Source organism: Artemia sp. Qi Xiang Cuo, chromosome 5 (assembly GCF_049724085.1).
Source record: "Artemia sp. Qi Xiang Cuo chromosome 5, ASM4972408v1, whole genome shotgun sequence".
Classification (NCBI taxonomy): domain Eukaryota; kingdom Metazoa; phylum Arthropoda; class Branchiopoda; order Anostraca; family Artemiidae; genus Artemia; species Artemia sp. Qi Xiang Cuo.
Window position 1 is genome coordinate 39,100,174 of NC_142798.1, and position 18,018 is coordinate 39,118,191.

The window sequence follows — 18,018 nt, forward strand, 5'->3', positions numbered from 1 at the left end:
AATCGGTGAATATTTCGGCCCTATGTCCAAGGGCCGTATTCAGCACAACATTAAAGAAAAAATATAAATATAAACAACTTACATTAAAATACGAAGTTTAAAACTAAAAATGGCTGAGTCCTGGTTGAACTTCGTTGAAGTAAGGATACTGGGGCTGTTTTAAAAGTTTTTAAGAGCATTTTTAGTTTTAAACCTCGTATTTTAATGTAAGTTGTTTATATATATATATATATATATATATATTTGTTCTTTAATGTTGTGCTGAAGACGGCTCTTGGACATAGGGCCAAAATATTCACCGATTTAAATTGCACTGTCTTAGAAAAAAATTAAAGTTGTTTTTAAGTTGTGTTTTGTTTGATATGGAAAGGCAGTGTGGTCTTCGTCAATATTTATATACAGTTCGTTACCACGAACTGTTTGAAAAGTATGAAAACGGTCAAGGTTCGACAAATTAATAATCTCCCCCATCCTGTTCTTAAGCCTTGCCAAATTTTGAAAGTTAAAAATATTTTTGAAGCTTGTTCGATGACTTCAAATGTCGAATACACTACGAATCTATATTATTTTCAATTTTAACCCCTTGTTGCCCGTATATCCCCAACAACCAATGGTACTAGCATTGCCTCTGAGCAGGCATTCGACCTTTGAAGCTTGAATGTTATTTGATCTAAAAGTACAAAGTTCCAAAAAATATTGAAAGAAGGCATAGTAAAATAAATTGTCTTATGCTATTCTGATTGAGAAACAGTAGCAATTATAGCCGTACGTATTCTTAAATTTGCAAAAAAACAAAAAAACACAATCTATATATATTTTTTTTCGGTATGGGCGAAAAACCCTGAAGCGGGCACTCCACCTGAAAAACTGTACACCTCAGTCCTCCATTCTCAAAAGAAATTGTTAGTAATCCTTTACCAAAAAATATTTTTATGCAAACAGACAAAAAATCTTCAGTTAGTTTCTCTAACAAATCCAAGCGTTTCAGAACTACCGGAGAAATTATTGATAGATCTCCAACAAAAATGCAAAAAAAGTCAGATTATGACATTAAAACATGTAAGCTTCCTTTTTAAGAAATAATCACGCACAATTTTAAAATTGAAGTTTTTAAACTCCGTATTTCAGTGTTTCATTAAATCTTTACTTAAATTTGGAGCTTTCACTTTTAATTTATGTTCCTACAAACTATGTCCTTCGGGACGCGGGTTCAAGTCCTGGTGTCGCCAATATCAAGCCCTCGCCTGGGGTGGGGTTCATTGGTGTGACTCTGCAAGCTCAGCCTCCCATGGTGTGGAGGCAATGGGCCTTTGAAGCCTGGGCCTCAATTCGGTTGGGTACACCTCGCCACAAATTACAAACTAGCCATCAGCTATTTTTCTGCGAGCTAACACACAATTGCCAGTAGCAATTGAGAACGGGAAAAAAATCTTTCACTATTAGATTTATGGCATTCAATGACACTTATTTCGGATTTCCAGACCTAGAAGTGAAATTCCTGACAGTCGCATTTTACCATTGTATACTTGCTCCGTTTTGCTGATGGATAATTGCACCTAAGTGGTTGCACTAAGAATTTGAGAAAGAGCTCATTCAAAGGACTATCTCAAATTTCACACGCCTATGTGAAAAATTGTTTTTTAAGAAATGATTGGCAGTGACACATTCTTAAGAGTATTCTCGTATTCAATTGTCTCAGTCCAATCAGAAATTTATTTTTATAACGACACGAAACCCTTTATTTAACAGCAAGAGTTCACAAAAACATATATTTTAAAGTTTTATAAATAGAAAATAAGATCCTATAATTATGTTTCTAATAATAATTCATATTAGAAACACAAAGACGAATAGACAAAATAAAATTTAGATTTTTTAAACACCAAACAATAACTAGATTTCTAAAGCATATCAATTATAATACAATAAAACAATAAAAAGAGATCAGAACAAAACAGGAATTTAGTAAACGGAAAAAAAATTACACGCAAGGCTGAAAAAGCCGTTCTAACACTACGAAAAAACACTAGAATTTACTTATCTATCGACTATTTGTATAGCTTATATTACACTTCAAATTAAAATGTAGCCTAAGAACAGCCGTGACAGCCGTGATTCAAACCATATTTGAAATTATTTGCATTAAATTATAACTTAACAGACTATTTCGAGTATAAGAAAAAAAACAAAACAAAAAAAAACATTGCCCGTGTATCAGAGATCAAAGCAAAACAATAATTGAAAATTGAAAGCAAAATGCAGTGCACACAAGTGATTCATACCAATGTTGTTGACATAGGCCTACCTAACCCAGACATATCTAAAGCCCTATCCCTCCCTATGAAATACAATTCTCTTTAATCAAAGAAGGCTCAATCCCGATGTTTGCAATCAGGTATTTGAACTAACATCATTAAAAAAAGTTAAATGATAACAATTACACTGAAAAAAAAAAACCTCTTTACAAAAGAAAAGTGACGGGCGGTTTCTGCTTAAAACTACTGGAAACACGCTATTCTAAATATTAAGAAAAAAGAAGAAATAGCCTTTTATCAGAGATCAGAGACCAGTGTTTTCGGTAAAAACTATTTAAAACAATCATGAGCCCCAAATGACTTATTTTTAAGGTGGAAAAAACATTAAACGCCCAGGGATAGACCCAGGGGGTACCATTTCCCTGGCTTGGATGCAGTTTAATTTATCTTAGTTTATATTTACAAGTATACGAATTTGTCAACCGCGACCCTAATTTGTTTGGGTGTAGCTTAATTTTGTGCCGTTTTTATTTCTATTTAATCAAATCAGCAGAGAAAAAATAAGAAAAAAAGAAAACAAAAATTCACAAGAAATCAATTCTAGATACAGAATAGGATAAAAAGGATAAGGCTCCTCAAAACCATTGCTGGCACAGAGGGTGTTGGTTCGACCTTTCAGTTACTTGGTCTTTTTTTTACAGGGAAAGAAAGCAACCTTGTCCTATTTCTGTATTCTAGATACAGAAGGGTCACCAAGATTCTAGCCTATCACCACCCTACCCACCCCCTTCTCAGAATCCACATTTATATGCACTGATTGATTGATCAAAGAGAATAGTAAGTGTTATTGTTTCCTGTTCAGTATCATTTTCAATTAGAAGAAACTGCGCTAAATGAGTACTGAAAAATTGGGATAATTTGAATTAATCCCTTTTCATCATGAAATAACGGAAAAGTACATTGAACATACATGAAAGTAATATTCTAAAGAGTTAGTTTTATTTCAGAACCATCTGCTAGCATTAGTAACACCGCTTTACTGCTAACCCACACCAATTTACCAATCTTCAAAGGATTTGATTTCAGTTGTTCAGGAATCGGGTTGACACTATACACTTTCATACATTTGGTCTGTGTTGATCCGAGACCAAATACTCCAGAAGATACTTGCTAAAGAAGAAATGCATAATTTACAAATAGAAATGAGATTACTGAAGCAGAATAATATATTTATTGCTCTGTTTACGATTGTGGTGCAAAGTACAAATACGTGATGCTCAGTGCAACGTAACATATTTTAAGGAAGCAATTAAGCTAAAAATAGTGTCAATCTAAGAAATGTATGAGCATATGATTAAACAATCCCATTATCTGCTTTTGCCATATCTTTTTAGCATTTTTTCCTTTTACTTTTTTGTGAAAATAACTTTAACGCTATCAAAAAATGACTATTTGTTAAATAAAATCTACGCCTTTTCTGTATTAACGTTTCACTTTATAATAGACTATCGCATACAAGTCTCAATATACACTCTGTCGCAGAAGGATCACACAAAACCTATGTGCAGTGCTGTTTGGAATGCCGTAATTACCGGCATGGTTTATCATCATTGTAAGTATTATGATATCTTCTGGTTAGACTGCCAGGGACGTTTTTCCTCATACTAACATCTATTGCAACTGAAAAATAGCCCCATAGATATTGCTGTACTGTATTTCCTGGCTATATTTTGAAACATCTTTAAAACTGACCTCAGATAGTTTTCTTTATTTGCTGAAACCTTTTTCTCTTTTCATGAAATGGCTCGATAGTTAAGCCTAGAGATGAATCAGTCAATGACCAGCCTTATTGGAGTGTTCTATTATTGTTTTTGATTATCTTCATGGTCAAATGCCATCTTACTACTCTTTCCTGGTTCAATCTTATTCTATTGTCAATAAATAATTGCGCTTTTTCATCAACTCTTATTTGTTTTTGTTTTTTTTAGTTGTTTTGTTTGTGGTACCCTTACGTTGGTGGGCCGCCGTTTACGCCTTCCCCCCGATAAATACCCCCCCCCCCCCGTGGGATATAACGCTTTACAACTTTGACAATTTTATTCGAGTTTTACTTTTTTATTTTACGCTGTGTAAAACTCGAGAACAAACCGGTTTCTTCGTTAGTTTTTTTCAGCTTAGCGCGAGACAAGACAAAGACATGTGACAGAATATATGGGAAATATATAATTTGGGTTATATATTTGCATATAAGGAGGGGGGGGGGTAAAGTATGAGGACAATTTCTACTCAGAAAACAAGTCCCTATATGTTTGTGCCCGCTAAAAATCATTAAAAAATATCGAAGTATCTGTAAAGTTCGTTAAGTAAAGGAAAAAAAAAAAAAAAAAAAAAAAAAAAAAAAAAAAAAAAAAAAAATGTTTCATTTAAGTGTTTTTTTCCATGTATTTAATTTTTTTATTCAATGACCGTTTTTACAAGTATTAAGTACTATTATTAAGTTAATGTAGTGTTTCATTTAAGTGTTTTATGATGATCGCTCACCAAAGTTTATGTTATTTGTGCCTTACATTTATGTTATTTTACTGTGTTCATGGCAGTATATTTGGCTTTAAAATACACTTATCTATCTATATATCTAATATCCAGAATAATTGTGCCAAACACATTTTACATGCAGACCCGCTATACTTTACCCCCCCCCCCCCCGTAATGTGCAAAGCTATAGCCCACATTTATTTCTAAATTAACGACAAAACTAACGAAAAAACCGGTGTGTTCTCTTTTACACAGCGTAAACTTGAGTGAAAGACGCATAATACACAAGTCCAAAAATTCCTTCCCTCTAAGGAAATTAAAAAAATAAAACTCAAATAAAATTCTTAATTTTGAAAAGCCTTATTTTCCCTGTTTTTTTCCGGGGGGGGGGGGGGGTATTTTCTACGGGGGGTATTTTCCGGGGGGGGGGATAAAGCCTAGAAACCCTTACGTTACAGGCCATATAGCCTTTTGTTGGTCAATTTTGTTTTTGTTTGTTTCAATAAAGAATATTGAAGCATTTATAATTAAAATGTTTAAGCATATCAAAATTCGATTTATCTCCTCCATTTAACAGTAATATCCCTAAGCAAGGTGAAAATTTTCGGGACTAGTTACTCAGAGTTTCTGTCAATCAACCGATTATTTCGGACAAATAGTTCGTGTTGGCCAATCTGATGTTTAAACTCCAATGACACATTCTTCTATATACACCTGTAATATGAAATGGTTGTACCGACGAAGATAATTTCTTAGACTACACCGCTTTTCGATTTACGAAAAATCAAGTAAGAGAAACGGGTTTTAATTTAAACAAAGCACTGACAAAATAGTCTGGGACCCACCCGAAGGAATGTGCTCTATTTCAGTTTGTGAGTGGTCAGTGAAATGACCAAGATTTTTCTGTACCAAAGGACAGAGCATGACCTGCTGATCCCGGGAAGATCCGTTATACCGGTGTGAGACGCAGGCATCAGCAGCTATAGCAGTTCAAAGTTGCCTTTTCGCTTCTTTTTTTCTCGGCTAGCAACGCCATCTGGAGAGTACAAGATACATGCCCTAAATAGGAAACGCTATTGTCGAGGGAAAGTATCTGGATAGAATGATCCCCCAAAAGCCAACAAGCTAATTTCATTATCTCATACATCCAGCATATATCAGTATTTGCCAGCGTGTTTCAGGCTTCATCAGTGATTTATAATGTGTAGTGTATATAGCAAGCATAGCTTAGTATTAGTAGTCTATAGTATAGTAGTAAGCTATAGCATAGTAGTCTAGTATTTCAGAGGTTGACAACCTTTTGCATCAGCTTCCTGTTCAGTTCCGAGCACAGTTTATAGAATTAATAGTATGATCATTCCCTATCTCACCCTTTTTAAAATTAGTGACTTACAAATAAAGTAAACATACTACTTGATGCCCTTTTTATGCTCTTAACCAATATAATAATCATTTTTGTCAAAATGAATTTCCTCCCCCCCCTAGGCTATATATACCAATTCAGGGTATATATTTGCACATTAGAGGGAGGGGGGTAAGTTTTAAACCTACCTCTTATTTGTATCAGAAAAAAACTTTACCCCCACTGCCCTAATGTGCAAATATATACCCTGAATTGTTATTAATAGGGGTGGGGGTAAAATTCATTTCTGAAAAAGAGGGGTAGAATATAGGAAATAAAGGGGTATTGTCGGGGTGACAACTATCATGGTGAGAAAGTATAAATTCAGGAATCTAAAAGTTTCAGTTGTATTGACATGCTTCAGGATTTAGTTGTAATATACTATTTCTTACATTTAGAAACAGTAGGCTAACAAAGGGGGAATAATTGATAATTTTTTTTTTAACCTTGTTTCCATCAGGGGCATAGCTCTAGTATTTGATAAAATTCTACTTAAGCTACTTTTGGCTATCTTGGATAGGGGATAAGTTAGGAAAATGAAACTTTCAGGGATGGGTCTACAGGCTAAAGTATGTCCTGGGAAGGTATTCTGAAGTACCCACCTCCACTCCTCCCTCTAGAGGGTCCTGGCCTTTGATTTTGAGTGAAACCTTGCAAAATAGATCTTCTGCTTGAATGAATTAAAACAACAAAATTTTCAGCTTCACAACTTTGCTCAATCCCAAGTATTAAGGTTCTAAAGATCTGCAAATACATTTCATATATTAAAAAAACAACAACATTAATATGGCTCAAAATTCTACTCAAATAACAGGAATTATAATTTCAGAACTAAAGCCAGAGAAAAAGAAACCAATAACTGAAAATTGAGGTAAAGAGTTGTTTTGTCAAATTTCAATAGGTTCTACCTGTCATGTTGGCAAATTTCAGGATCCTTTAGTGGGAAAAGGAGTGGAGGTAGGTACTTCAAAATACCATCCCAGGACATACCTTAGCCTGTAGATCCATCTATCTTTTTGGTAAAATTCTAGTTTAGCTATTTCTGGCTATCTTTAGGGTAGGAACATGAAACTATCAGGCATGGGTCTACAGGCTAAATTGTGTTCTGGGAAGGTATTCTCAAGTACCCACCTCCACTCCTCCCTCTAGAGGGCCCTGACCTTTGATGACTTTTAAATATCTGTGTGTTATGAAAGTGAAACCTAACGTAAGTCTATCGGATCAACCTAATTTGCGCCCCCCCCCCCTAAAAAATCCTGGATCTGCCCCTGAAACCATCACACCTCTTCCACCAGTTATTAGAAGAAAATAAAAATCCTTATTTTCACAATTTTCATCAACCCCCCGCCCCCCTTTTTTATAAAATCCTACATAGGCCAGTTGAGTCCACTGTATGTAAATAATATATTAAGTCATAATTTGTATATAAATTAATTAATACCTGTGAGATGGGACACTTGCAAACCACTTGGCTTGTTTTCCAACAAACGTTCCAACAAACATGAGACTGTCACATCCGCCAGACCCTTCTCTTTTAATTCTTAACATCAAAAACAGTTTTGGCCGAAAGGAGAAAGAAATACTTGAGAAAAACGACGTGATATCCAAAATGGCGTACAGTAGTGTTAGCTATTTCTGGCGGTTGATTAATTACCGGCATTTTGAACTTCATTTTTTGTACTTTCATTAGGGAGTTCCAGATATTTATGGCTATCTCAAAAATTTATAATTGGCTTAAACTTTTCACTTTTTTTTTTTCTGTCTTTTTTTGTCTGTTTTGCCTTTTTTTTTTTTGTCATGATGGTGAAATATACAATCATAGAAATGGTGTTAGGGTTTTGAAAAGGTGCCTGCAGTCTATTTTACACTGATCTGTGTGCTCTTTTCAGACATGGAACTGAATCAGAATCAGAGAATGTCAGAAATGCAGAAATGCAGGATGTGCGAGAAATTCACATTGTAGCTGACAGATATGACAGTTTATTCGGGTATCGAGATGCTGCTGGAAATCTGGAAATGCTGCTGGAAATCTGCTTGAAAGACAGCAGCGGTTGCCACGAGCACAGAGGTGCGAACGCTAGAGCACAAATATTGCTGGGAAGGAATTCAAAGCTGTCCAACTGGACCTCCATCTTGGCAAGTTCGAAGACAAAAAGTCAGCTCCTTGAGGTTTTCTTTGAGATTTGTAAAGGGTCTGTGGATCTCGTCAAGCAAGGTGTGACACTGTATCTCTCAGGAGGCTCTTCAGATCGGATGAAAGTTGCGAAATTGCCAGCAAATGTGAGTGCAGAAGATTACGAAGAGCGTCTCAGCTCAAACCATGAAGAAGCGGACACAAGGATAATTTTACATGTCCTTGATGCTCTAGGGAGAAACTTCAAGGAGATTGCTGTGCTAGCAAATGACACTGACATAGTTGTTGGACTTCTGTATCACTGCTGTCAGCTATTTGAAAAGAAGGAGCTGGTTGGTCTTGCCATACATGTGAATTTTCAGAAGTATTCTGTGCCAATTCACCAGCTTTGTGAAGTCCTGCCGAACAGTTTGCTCAGTTGCCTGCCAGTGGTCCACTGTGTGACTGGGTGTGATACCGTCAGCTATTTTTATGGCAAGGGCAAAAAGTTAGCTATGAAAGCAGTTGAAAGATGGAACCTCTATGAGGATATCCGGAACGTGATTGTGAGGCTAAGGTGTGACGATGCCCATGCTGTCTGCGAAGAATTTACATCTGCCTGCCGAAAGGTAGTCGTAGCAATGTACGGCAAAGACCCTGGTGACTTCAGGTCTTTGAACGATTTGCGCATTCCCCTGTACCCGAGAAAACGGGAACTGAAATACTTGCCTCCGACGGATGACACTTTTTCTTTTCACGCTATGCGTTCTTTGCTACAGGTCAAATTCCTGTTGGAAGCAAACTTGCCAAGGCCTTCGCCAGTTGACCCTACTCGATTCGGCTGGACTTTTTCGAATGACAAAATCTGTCCAGTTCCAATGGGGGGAGATCCTTTCCCACAAGGTACCAGTCCCGAATACTGCCTTTGTCGAACTTGCTCTAGAGCCTGCCCGTGTGTTGACAAGAACAGAGGTTGTGATTTGTTGTGTCAGTGTGCAGGAAAATGTAACGAATCGGCAGATGAGTCCTCGGAAGACGAGTTTTGAAATTTGGACAATTCGTTCTTATATGTAATAGCCATTTGTTCTTTTAGTTGTTTCATTTTGAGTTAAAAGTTTCTTAGCTGTTCAGTTTCTCCTCTTCTCTGCTGCGAGGTGAATTTGCAACGTTTCCTGTATTAGGTTTCTAGAATCGATGCATTTCTGGCTTTACTTTGACACTTACACATTTTATTTGTAGCTAAAAGCTGAAGAAACCTAAAACTTTGATCTTACAACGACACGCCAACATTTCTCAACAATATAGCGCTCGTTTCCGTAATCAGCATGGTCAGTTACGTTGGGTCCAACCTCTGTTTCGCGATCATCTCGCTGACCACACCTGTGTCAGTTTTCAGAGGCTGGGTCCTAGACTAAAAGTTGAAAACAAACCACACATTCATTAATAAATAAAAATTCTAAATATTGTGGCTCCATGCCCGGGAGCCTTTCTCAACAGAGAAAGGCTTTTTTATTTTTAAAAAACAGTTTTTAAAAATAAACTGTTTTACTTCAAAGTTGTTTATAATGCGAGTTGTATTTATTTTTTTTTCCGTGTGTTTAGTTGTCATTTTTTTTCTAGATGGTTTTATTTTAAAAACTGTTCTTTTTCCTTATTTAAAGTTTTATTTTTGTTTTTCTCTCTCCCGGATGTGGAACCGAAATATTCGGAATTTGTCTATTTATTAATTAATGTGTTGTTTGTTTTTAACTTTTTTCACTACTTTGTTTAAATTAAAATCCGTTTCTCTTACTTAATTTTTCGTAACGACGAAGAATGGCCAAAGGCAGTCTTACCTTGTATATACAGATGGTAATCTTTCTAAGAATTGGTAAGAAAATGGTATTTTCTAAGAATTGATCTCCAAATGGAAAAAGGGATTTTGAATCACTGTTTATAGAAACCTAACCTCTAGACTCAACTATCATTTGGTTTTATTTAAAACTTTATTCAATCGGGAAAGTATCGGGGAAAATCTAATTTTTTTTCTTTTGTGCTTTGAGGTAATTTCTGACTTAATACAATTGATTTCTTAATACATTTTGACGAATCAAAATTACTGCTTCGAACAAGAATAGCTCACCTGCCAAAAGGCTACTCGATTATCTGTAGCGGAATATGAGGCTAAAATCTTGCCATCAGGTGAAAATGAACAAGCGGTTACTTCACCATTATGCGCAGCAATACTCTGAAAAACCAAAATATTTCTGTAAATACGGCCGTTTTTAGTTAACTTTATTTTAGTGATCAAAACTCACATACCAGATGAATATTTTAAAAGAGTAACAATGTCCTTTTTTTGAAGCACAACAAATGAGCCTTTTTTACTTTTTTTTTAATATTGCAATCATATTGAGTTAATAGTGCAATCAATATTTGAGTTATTATATTACGGATTTAAAGATTTTGCAATCCTTCACTAAGCAAAGAGACTATGATATGTAGGAATAAGTGTATCAGGCTGGTACTCTGGAATGTATTTCGAAGTAAGATGAAGGGAGCAAATTTGAGAAATAGGCGAAATACATGGGATATATGATAATAATATAATATATTCAAAACCCATCGAATATAATAGGTTATAAAAGTGTCCAGTCACAGAGTACATAAAAATAATAATAAAAGGATTGAAAAATTGAAGGTGCTTAAATAGCAGCAATGAAATATAATAACTTTGAAATAAACAAAGGGGAAAAAAGAACAGAGAAATTAGACAGAAGACCTTAATAGGAAGTTAGGACTATAGGTGTAGTTTCTCGCTTGCTGAGAAGTGTTCAATGCTAAATTCAGGTCCGCTAGGTCGTGGCACCGAATTAGGAAGGTGTTTCGTGTCCTTGGTGACAATTTTGGAATACATTTAACAAGTTTGAGAAACAATTAGCAGATTTTAGACTAGACTTTGTCACAAGTTTCCACAATGGAGCCAAGAACGGACGGTCGAAGATTTGACAATAAAAGCATAGGAGCTAGATATTGATCATTCAAGATTATTTTAAATTCATTCTAGCGGGGACAAGGAGGGGGCAAGTACGCTCCGTAGGCAGGAATACCGTATACCTGTATATATATATATATATATATATATATATATATATATATATATATATATATATATATATATATAACTGATCTTAAGAGGTTTTTCTGCCAGAAAAATTAGTTGGCAATTCAAAAAATTTAGTTTTATGTATCATGAAATTTTAAGTAAATATACAAAAAATTATAAAGAAATACTGAATGATATTTTAATATAATTTCTCTTGCACTTTGCTTTTTTGGAAGTTTGAGTTTGTAGTGGTTTTCAAACAAGCTTGAGGATCTTTAAATTGGTTATTGGTTCCAGATACCAATAAAAGATACATCTGGACATGTCTTCATTTGTTCCAGAATGGTCTCTGTCAGTGACCTCTGGGATGTTATTAAGGAAACATTGAAACACTTTTTGTATGTAATTTTTAATAGCTTGACTAGTATGCATGTATTTCACAAGTTTTACCTGACATAGGGTTGCCATATAGATCTTATGGTAGAGGCTCCACCGTGCCGGGTAAAGAAAGTAAAGCCTCGAAACCCGTTAAGGCAGGTGGTATTTCTTCTGATGAGCCCTAAATGGAAGGTTCTACTTGGAAATATTTTGCTAGATTTAAGGTGGTTTTGCTTGTAAATTTACAACGACTTACATTTATTGATGACGACTTTGCATGGACTTGGACATTCCTATTTGGTTGACGGTTCGGGTATACTGTTTGGTCCTAGGTAGTTGGATAGATGGGTAAGGTAAAAGCCTCGTTCAAGTGCACATTTGTCTCAATTGCTGGATTAGGACGACAGTTTTTTTTTTTGTTTTTTGTTTTTTTTTTTTTTTTTCTTTCTAAGTAATTAACTGTAAAACAAAAATTAAATCCAGGTCGGATCTAGTGCTGGTGGACGAAGCATCAAATATTTCTCCCCGGCAGACCTTGACCTTGGTCCAGGTTTTACCTGAAATTGATGATTATTTGGCGAATTTATCACTTATTTTAAAAGGGTAGCATAAGCAAATGTTCTATTTAGGGTAGTGTTTTTTTTTTTTTTTTTTTTTTATTTTTTTTGTTAGTTGTTTTTTTTTTGGATGATTATTTAGAGTAACCTTATTACTTGTGGACTTTTGGCTTGGCTTTTGGAGATGTTTTGGATTTTTCTATAGTTTGGCATTTTGGTTTTATTTGATTTCTGATTTTATATTGAATAATAATGGTAATGATAATATTCAAAGGGGTCTGCCAAATATTAGTAAGTGCAATGGTCGTTGTTTTATTTGTAAAGATCACATCATACCTCGAAATAATGTTAAAAAAATTTATATAATAAAAAGTTTCAATGTTTATTAAAAGGAAAGGTAAATTGTAAAAACAAATAATATTATCTATTTAATAGAATGTAAAAATTGTCAATTACAATATGTGGGGGAAACAATTAACAACATATATCAGAGATTTTCGGGACATAAAACTACAATTACCAAGGAAAAAACTAACAATTATCTAGTTCAACATTGTAATAATGGTACTTGCTCAGTATCTAATCTAACTATTACAATTTTAGAAAATCTGGACCTAGAAAACTTTACTAAAGAAGAAAAAAACAATAAATTACGCAGAAAAGAAGAGTATTGGATCAGTGCTCTGGGTACCGCGTATCCTTTTGGGCTAAATGATCGAGTTGCGAAATACGGAGAAATGTCGAATGTGGTTGCTAACTGTATTAATGGGTTAACGGAGCCCCCTTCTTTTAATTGCCCCACTAAACGTAAAAACCGATCAAGAGGACATAGGAAAAATAATAAAAAAATTTATTTAGATTTAAATGCATTTTTAATCGATTTAGGTCACATATTTGATACTAATGGAATGACTAGTTTAATAAAATCTTTAAATAAGTTATCAAGGAATAATTTAATAAAAGTATTCTAGATTGCAAAAAATAGTACAGCATGTAACTCGAAAAATAAATTAATTTATGATACAGTTTGCATTTTAGCTAAATCAAAATTTATTTCAAAACATAATTAATCTGATAAAATTGTAAATAAGGATAATAGATTATATTTGTCTATTAATTTTGGTTCTAAACAAACAGAAGATATTAATTTGCCAAGAATCTTAAACCAGCGGAGAGTAATGAATGCCCTCCCATGTAATTTGGTGTATAATGGTAGTCCACTTTTAACATATAAATTTTCAAAAATAATTGGTCAAATGATTTTTAATTATAATTCAATACTTAAAAAACCGGACAGGGAAAGTAATTGGAAACCGGTGTGTAATTTTGAGAAATTTTTACCGTATATGGATCAAACTTATAAGCATATTGTAACGGGGGATTTGTCCATTATAAAGCATCGTGATCTTCAAAATATAATGAAAATGGGTGCTAAGTTCCATCTTTCTTACCGTATAAGGCCAGCAGATATTCTTAGGAGACTAAAGAATGATTTAAACTTATCTATTGATAATTGGTGCAAGAAGGAGAAAATTACTGAAGATAGATTTCAGAATTGGATAAATTTGATTTTGACTAGTGTAAGAAATAGCATGTATAGAATTAATCCACCAAATTCTGTGAAAAATTCAATATTTTATAATGCCAATATGAAAAAAGCAATTGCTAATATACAGAATGAATTTATAATTGTACCAGTTGATAAAGCTAGCAATAATTTTGCCATAATTTTTCAGAAACTCTATTGTGATATTTTATCAAAAGAGTTACAAACAACAAATACATAAGAAAAGGCTCATATCGAGGAGAATAGTTTAATTGAAAATATAGAAGAAAGAATTTTGAAAAAATTCAATATTAAAATAAATGATAATGATAAACAGTTTCCTTTCTTATATTGGACGATAAAATTTCATAAAAATCCACCAAAACCACGTTTTATTGCTGGGGCAGCAAGGTGTCCAACCAGAATTGCGGCTATTGATCTATCTTTAATCTTAGGAGAAATTAGAAATAAATTTAAAGCATATTGCTCCTGAATTAAAATATTTTCTAACTTTAACCCATATTGGAGTGTTAATAACTCGTTACAAGTGGTAGAATCTTTGGCGAATGTTTCAGCTAAAAGAGTCGATTGAATTTATTTTAATACTTTGTATAAAAAATTTTAACAAAATTTATTATTAGAAAAAATCAAAAATGTGATAAAAAAATAATTTATTTTTTATAAAATAGGATTTTTTTAAAATTATAAATTTAATAAAAAATCCCCATGGACGAATTTCTTTAGAAGTACTATTAATTCAAGATGTTATAGCTTGAATATGGTATGCGATTTATTAGAATTTGTTCTATTTAATACATTTATAAGATTTAATGGGAATTTGTATAAACAAACTGTAGGTATTCCTATGGGTGGGAATGCGAGTCTATTCATAGCAGACCTGTTTCTAAGTCAATTAGAATACGAATATATGATAAATACAAATAGCCCAAGCAAAGTAAAATATAACCTTTCAAATAATAAAAGATATCTGGACGATCTCTTAGTAATAAATTGTGCAGAGTTTATTGAGATTTAAAAAAATATTTATCCAAAAGAGTTAATTCTTGAGCCTAGCTATGGGATGGGACACTCCGACCATTTATTAGATTTAAATATTAATATTTAAAATAATAATATATTAGTTTTTAAATTATATAATAATACGGATGATTTTAATTTTGAAGTAATTAATGTTCCATTCCCTGAAAGTAATATACATTCAAATATCACTTATTCGCCTCATTATTTCCAATTATTTAGGTATGCAAGAATTTGCAGTAATTACACATATTTTAAAAATGGATGTAAAAAGCTGAGCAAAAAACTGATCTCAAGAGGTTTTTCTGCCAAAAAAATTAGTCGGCAATTCAAACAATTTAGTTTTATGTATCATGAACTCTTAATTAAATATACAAAAATTATAAAGAAATACTGACTGATATTTTCATATAATTTCTCTTGCGATTACCTATTTTGGACGTGTGAGTTTTTAGCGGTTTTCGAACAAGCTTGAGGATCTTTAAATTGGTAATTGGTTCCAGATACCAATAAAAGATACATCTGGACATGTCTTCATTTGTTCCAGAATGGTCTCTGTCAGTGACCTCTGGGATTTTATTACGGAAACATTGAAACACTTTTTATATGTAATTTTTAATAGCTTGACTAGTATGCATGTATATCACAAGTTTTACCTGACATAGGGTTGCCATATAGATCTTATGGTAGAGGCTCCACCGTGCCGGGTAAAGAAAGTAAAGCCTTGAAACCCGTTAAGGCCGGTGGTATTTCTTCTGATGAGCCCTGAATGGAAGGTTCTACTTGGAAATATTTTGCTAGATTTAAAGTGGTTTTGCTTGTAAATTTACAACGACTTACATTTATTGATGACGACTTTGCATGGACTTGGACATTCCTATTTGGTTGACGGTTCGGGTATACTGTTTGGTCCTAGGTAGTTGGATAGATGGTTAAGGTAAAAGCCTCGTTCAAGTGCACATTTGTCTCAATTGCTGGATTAGGACGACAGTTTTTTTTTTTTTTTTTTTTTTTTTTTTTTTTTTTGCCAAGTAATTACCTCTTAAACATAATATATATATATATATATATATATATATATATATATATATATATATATATATATATATATATATATATATATATATATATATATATATATATATTATAAAAGCCTTAAAGTTATAATCATATAATAACTTTTTCTAAAAGTGAAGTAAAATTAAGAATAAAAATAAATAAAGAAACTAGATAATTTCAAGAACACACAAAATATGTTAGTTAAAAATTACATACCAATTCAGATATTTTTTCTGTTTCATTTTAAGAACCCATTTTCAACCCCTTACCCAACTAAGGGCAAGTCAGGTAGTGTCCCAGAAGAGCCTCTGAACAGGTGCCATTCTTATATCAATTTTGTCAGCATTCTTCACAGTTCCCAATAATATTTCTTCAATTTGTCTTCTTATGTTTTTTTAGAAATGTAGAACTTCCCCATAAAAGCCCTAAATAAATCCAATACTGGCATTCCTCAATATGTAGGCCTTATACATACTAAAATTATCTTCAGAAAACGTTGTGAGATAACTTGCATAATAAGCACCGAATTCCAGAAGTCCATGTCCGTTTACTAAAACAGATCTCATTTAAAGAGCTAAGACGGATCATTTCACAGGAGCCCTTAATAGTTATGCGCTCAAAGTCAGCAGCTAGAAATAATATGAGTAAATCTTAAAAGAATCTCCAACAGATATACATTTGAAATGAAACAACAAGGAACAATTTAGTGAAGAGGGTATTAATGTATTTTTCGAATTCTTCTTAAATAAATACAAACTGAAGCAAAGAATAGAAAGAATCTGTCTTTATTATCCTCTATTTTAAGCGAGATATTGCAGCTTCAGAGCCTGTCCCCAATCCCTATAAAAACACTGCTCTTATGAGGAACGTTTGAACGTTAATTAGTAAAATCATTAGTACACAGGTGGACAGAGGGTGGCTGATCATAGCTGTAACGACAGGTGATATCCTACCAGCGTAGATAGCATGGGAATTTTTAAACCAAAGAACAGTCTCAGAGGTTTCTAGCAATAGCCTTGGAATGACCAATCCCAGGTTACAAAACTAGTTTTTATGATTTTAACTTCCAGTAACAACCAAAGAGGTATTTGAGGACTTGAGGACTTAAGATGCACGTTACAAATCTGAAAATCATATTACAATACAATAAGTCCAAAACCATTGCTTCACGACTTCTACTGCCACCTATCAATTAATAATTAACATTACTATATTAATAAAACTTGTCGACCAGCATTAATATTATATTAAATAAAATTTTAAATTATTATATTTAATTATATCAGTAATGGTAGTTAAGACCAAAGATAAATCAAATATGTAAAAATACAAAGTTTTTCCATGAAAAGCGAAGAAATTGGCTTATATGTCAAACATGCAACAAGCAGATATTACTTTCACCGAAAAAATACAATTTCACCAGGCGCAAATTAAAATGAACAATGATGAAAACCTTAAAATATCATAAATTACCCCTAAATAAGGTAATATTAAAAAGAACCTGGATCAATTGTTCTATTTCTAGTTATTCCTGCAAGTAAGAAAAGAGGAAAAAAGTGAACACTTTATTATGAAACAGGAGTTTCTAAGTATCTTGAGAAACAACAAACACATGACAAAACGAATAAAAACCAATGGATGGAATGTGCGGGATTTAACAAGCAGCCTACCAATATCAGTTTGGGGAAATCACCGTATATAAATAATAGACAGTAAGATCACGGCTCAGTAATGTTTGGCTACTATACAGTCTTGGTGCGTATAAAAGCTCCGCCCATATACTCGTACGTCCTCGTCCATTGGACCGCTGATGGCAGATCAAATGAGAATCCTAGAACACTTATTTTCGCAGAAAATTTCCCAAAATGCCTTCGAAGCCAACTCGAGACTTCGAAACCTACTTGTAATTTCTTAAAACATTTAATAATAACATTGCACTACTAATTAACGATTTTAATATCTGTATTAGAATGAATCAATTTGAAATTAGATTCTTTAAAATTTAGTGTTACAAAGGTTAAGCCAAGTTTCGCGTTCAAGAGAAATCTGA

At 33.4% G+C, this 18,018-nt stretch overlaps 1 protein-coding gene across 4 annotated transcripts in view; it reads right to left on the bottom strand.

Moving 5' to 3' along the window:
• Positions 1-3,237: 3,237 nt before the first annotated feature.
• Rbcn-3B (WD repeat-containing protein Rbcn-3B) overlaps positions 3,238-18,018 on the bottom strand; it is a 289,137-nt gene continuing 274,356 nt past the window's right edge. For all 4 annotated transcript variants that reach the window (XM_089089568.1, XM_089089567.1, XM_089089565.1 and 1 more), the window contains 2 exons: positions 10,428-10,532; positions 3,238-3,425 (listed from right to left, as the gene is read on the bottom strand). In XM_089089568.1, the coding sequence (XP_088945694.1) occupies positions 3,240-3,425; positions 10,428-10,532 (291 nt within the window). In that variant the 3' untranslated portion in view covers positions 3,238-3,239. The remainder of the gene's footprint in view (positions 3,426-10,427; positions 10,533-18,018) is intronic.